The sequence below is a fragment of the Octodon degus genome, unplaced genomic scaffold (assembly GCF_000260255.1).
Source record: "Octodon degus isolate 3935 unplaced genomic scaffold, OctDeg1.0 scaffold00102, whole genome shotgun sequence".
Taxonomy (NCBI): domain Eukaryota; kingdom Metazoa; phylum Chordata; class Mammalia; order Rodentia; family Octodontidae; genus Octodon; species Octodon degus.
In genome coordinates this window covers 3986292-3990095 of record NW_004524678.1, presented here as the reverse complement: position 1 = coordinate 3990095, position 3804 = coordinate 3986292, and the positions used below count along the sequence as shown (strand labels likewise).

The 3804-nt window shown below is 45.9% G+C and overlaps 1 protein-coding gene across 4 annotated transcripts in view; it reads right to left on the bottom strand.

Annotated features, from left to right (window-relative positions):
- The window catches only part of Trim9 (tripartite motif containing 9), a 116363-nt gene that overhangs the window by 31883 nt on the left and 80676 nt on the right, over nt 1-3804 (bottom strand). For all 4 annotated transcript variants that reach the window (XM_004638755.2, XM_023723761.1, XM_023723759.1 and 1 more), the window contains exons 4-5: nt 3439-3549; nt 2224-2377 (exon numbers count right to left, since the gene is read on the bottom strand). In XM_004638755.2, coding sequence (XP_004638812.1) covers nt 2224-2377; nt 3439-3549 — 265 coding nt within the window. The remainder of the gene's footprint in view (nt 1-2223; nt 2378-3438; nt 3550-3804) is intronic.

Genomic DNA, 3804 nt, shown 5'->3' with positions numbered 1-3804 from the left:
GATTAAAGCATGAGGCTCTTATCCTCCAACTGCTTCCTCCTCTTCCTTCTCCTCCTCCTCCTCCTCCTCCTCCTCTTCCTCCTCCTCCCCCTCCTGTGCCCTCACCAAGGCGAATGGAGTTGGATCGTTTTTCCCTCCTCCATCAAAAGCCTTTTGTGACATTTTCTCCTCCAAGCCACTGGCGACATGACCTTTCAGTGATTTTCTCTCACTCAGAGAACTAGGGACAGAGAGAGGCTGTCGGAAGGGGGTTTACTTTGGGCTCTGTATTCTGCTAGGGTTGGGTTTATTTAATAGGCTACTAGGTGGGAGTTAAAGAATAATGTAAACAGCAAGAAAGAACTGCTGCAACACACACAAAAAATAGATTTATTAAGTGGATGGAAGATATTCAGGTATTGTCTGAAGGAACGTAGGCGGGAAGAGGAAGCTGCTAGAGAATGTTCTGGAGCCACATTCCCGGAAGTGAACGCTAGGCCTGCCACACTAGCTCAGGGAAGTGACTATGGCTTCCTGCAGCCCAGTGTTCTCAGCTGACTGCTAGGGCTGTGCGGGTACAAGGGGGTACAGCGTACAAAGCTGCACTTAGGAAGACTTCTGGTTTGGTTAGCACTCTGTAAATATCAAAGATATTTTGTGGCTGTAAGCAAACATTTTAATTTATCACTGCACAACACATCGAAACTTGACTAAGTCATCTTCTGAAAGCAATGCATATTAAACAAAAATGAGAAAGTTGAAGATAAAAGAGCAAAAATCCACCCGAAAGGTTAAGAGAACCAAATGTGCCAACGACAGGGATGAGTTTAACTACATGCTGTGAACCGCTAAGATCCCTAAAGCTTGCTGGGTTATGTGATTTTTTTTTTTTTTTTTCTGTCTCGTAAAAGAAAGAAGGTAAATTTTTTGCCAAGAAGCAAAAACTTTAAGCACTGACTTTGAAGCCCTTTATTATGTGATTATATGGGAGCTCAAATCAGGGATGGTGAGGAGTAAACCAATTTCTTCAGTTAAAAAAAAGATCAGAAAGAGGAAAAATGGCAGAGAAGGAATCGATTAGTGGTTGCCAGGGGCTGGGGACATGTAGGGTAGAGTGTGGCTACAGGTAGGTGGGGTGGCTTTGTGGTGATGGGCTGGTTCTGTATCCTGGCTGCTGTGGTGCTGGCACCATCTAGACAGGTCCTAAGTGTCACTGAGCCATGTACACGTGCCACGCCAGTGTCAGGCTCATGGTGTTTTTTTTTTTTTTTTTTTTTTTTGCGGAACCGGGGATTGAACTCAGGCCCTTGTGCTTGCCAGGGAAGCGCTTATTCCACTGAGCCATCTCCCCGGCCCCCTGGTTTGGGTATTATAGCGATGTCAGATGTAACCACAGAGAGAAACCAGCAAAAAGGACATCTCCTTATTATGTCTGTAGCTTCCTGCAAAATGTGTTTCAAAACAAAACATTTCTTAAAATCAGAAATAGTATCCCTTAAGTAATATTATTACTTACCTTACCATAAAAGTATCGTCAACTCAAGTTTTTACTTTCTTTACTATAATTGTAAGGACTTGTACTTCTTTTTAAAAAATCTTTACTTTATTCATTTGATACAGTGCCTTGCTATGTAGTTCAGACTTATAGTGATCTTCCTGTCTCAGCCTGGTGCCAGGGCCAGCAAGGCATGAGGTACCGGGGATCGAACTCATGTCCTTGCACTTGCCAGGCAGGTACTCAGACCGTTGTGCTATCTCCTGAGCCCAGTACTTCTACTGCTATTCAGCCCCCCATCCTTACATCTCAGGAGACCCTGCTGCTATCCCTGGGTTGCATCAACTCATTTCAGTGTTTACCCCAGATATCTGTATGGCTCCCAGGCTGGTCTCTTCCTGCCAATACCGGCAGGCTGACTGCGGTCCCTTTGAGCTCTCCCTAACCAGCCCCAGCTGTCTGCTTGCTCCCTGTATACAGGTGGGAGCAGCCGTCTGTTCTGGACTCCCTCGATGTATATCACTCTTTGGGTTACTCCCGGTAGCAAAGTCATTTCTGAGGCAGTTGCTCCTTTCTCTCTCTCCTTACCTCCTTTATGCCAGTTCTCTGCTGCTGAGCAATGTGAAATCCCTGAGACCCTCAAGGAGTCTAGCATGTGTGAATGGATCTCACCCGCTCAGTGGCAGATGGCACAGGTCCCAGAAGCCATTTGCAGCATCTGATAAGAGAGGAACCCGCCCAGCACGTACCTTTCATCTGCACGAAGTCCAGCTGGTGAATGGACTGCAGCAGAGGGCTGTTGTCCAGGCTCAGGTCAAAGTCCGTGGTCATCCTGGGCGTGAGCGTGCCTTTGCCCCACTGGTCCTCAGTCAGGTGCACCCTCCTTATGAGGGCATCGGAAATCTAATCACAGCAAAGACCACAGCCTAAGAAATACAATGCCACACTCGAAACAACATCACTCCTCAACTCTCTGAGAGCGCCACCACCAAACTGCCCGGGGAGTCGCACACTTCTGGTCTCAGTGTGGATGATAAGAACGATCCTGTTGTGATGAGGATGACTCAAGATTTATCAAGCAAGTCTGAATACTTTTTTGAGTCAGAGGGAGGATGCTATAAATAATTAGCAGGTGTTAATTAAATGAATAGACAAACCTGGGTATGTGATTGTGCTGTTTAGGATTGACCCACTTAAAGCCCACGATTGTAAAGAATGATATATGTTGGTGATGAATTAATGCTATTGAAATTGACACATCTAAGCTTCTATTTTGAGACACGGTTATTGTACCAAGACTTGGGAAACAGGGAGGCTGCATCTGGGATTTAATATATTTTAATTAAGTACAGTGTCTTTCTGCAATTATCACTTTGTATTTTGGTAGAGAATTCTTTCTTCTTAAGTTTAGTCACCTTTGGTCCCTTTAACACAACGTGAATTAGAAAAGATATTCTTGTCCTTTAGCAAAAGTGTCCTTCAACTTAAATAACATCTCACTTAAATCACAGCATTTCACGAACACAGGTGACATTGTAGAAAGAGTAAACTTCACTACCTTAGAGAAAGCCCTGACTTACTGGCCAGGAGGAGGTGACTGGAAGGTAAAGACTTGCAGATGAGACAGTTTTGGCTGATAATACTGTCCAGGAGATAATAACAGAGGGGCCGGACTTTCAGCAAGGAATAGACTTCGCTTTGGAAGAACTTACAGGGAATTACACTTTCAAGAACAAAGACAAGAACACATACGTGCACTTTTTAGTCCTGTAGCGCCTGGCGGCAGACTTGCAGAAAGTCAGTGGAGCTTGTTTAGCAAGTGCCCCCACACCGGGGCAGTGTCACAGTAGCTTCTGCTACTGTAGCAACCAGGCTTGTCCAGGGCTGCTGTGAAGTCCTGCCCGGCATCCTAGACTCATCTCACAGGGCACATGGAAGCTGAAGCACAGATGGCGAATGCTTACCTGCAGAAAGCCACTAGGATCATTCTCCTTAATCACCTCCAAGCAGTACTCCATGAGACCTGTGGTCTGACGCAATTTCACTGTGCAGTGAGAGATCTGGTCTCGAACCACCTAGGATGGGTGAGAGAAAAGCGTCCACAGTGGCAGGGGATGGAAGAGAAGCCAAGTGGAACTTTCAAAGGCTCCTCAAACCAGAATGCAAGAGTACCACGGAACGGAGCTAGGTTCACAAGAACAACTTGTGGCAATATCTACATGGACAATGGCTCTGGAAGACAGACTGGATATAACGGCATCCATCAGAAAGGGATGCTGGGTAGGCCAGATAGCTCAGCAGACTAAAGCGCCTGCTTTGGCAGAGTGCAT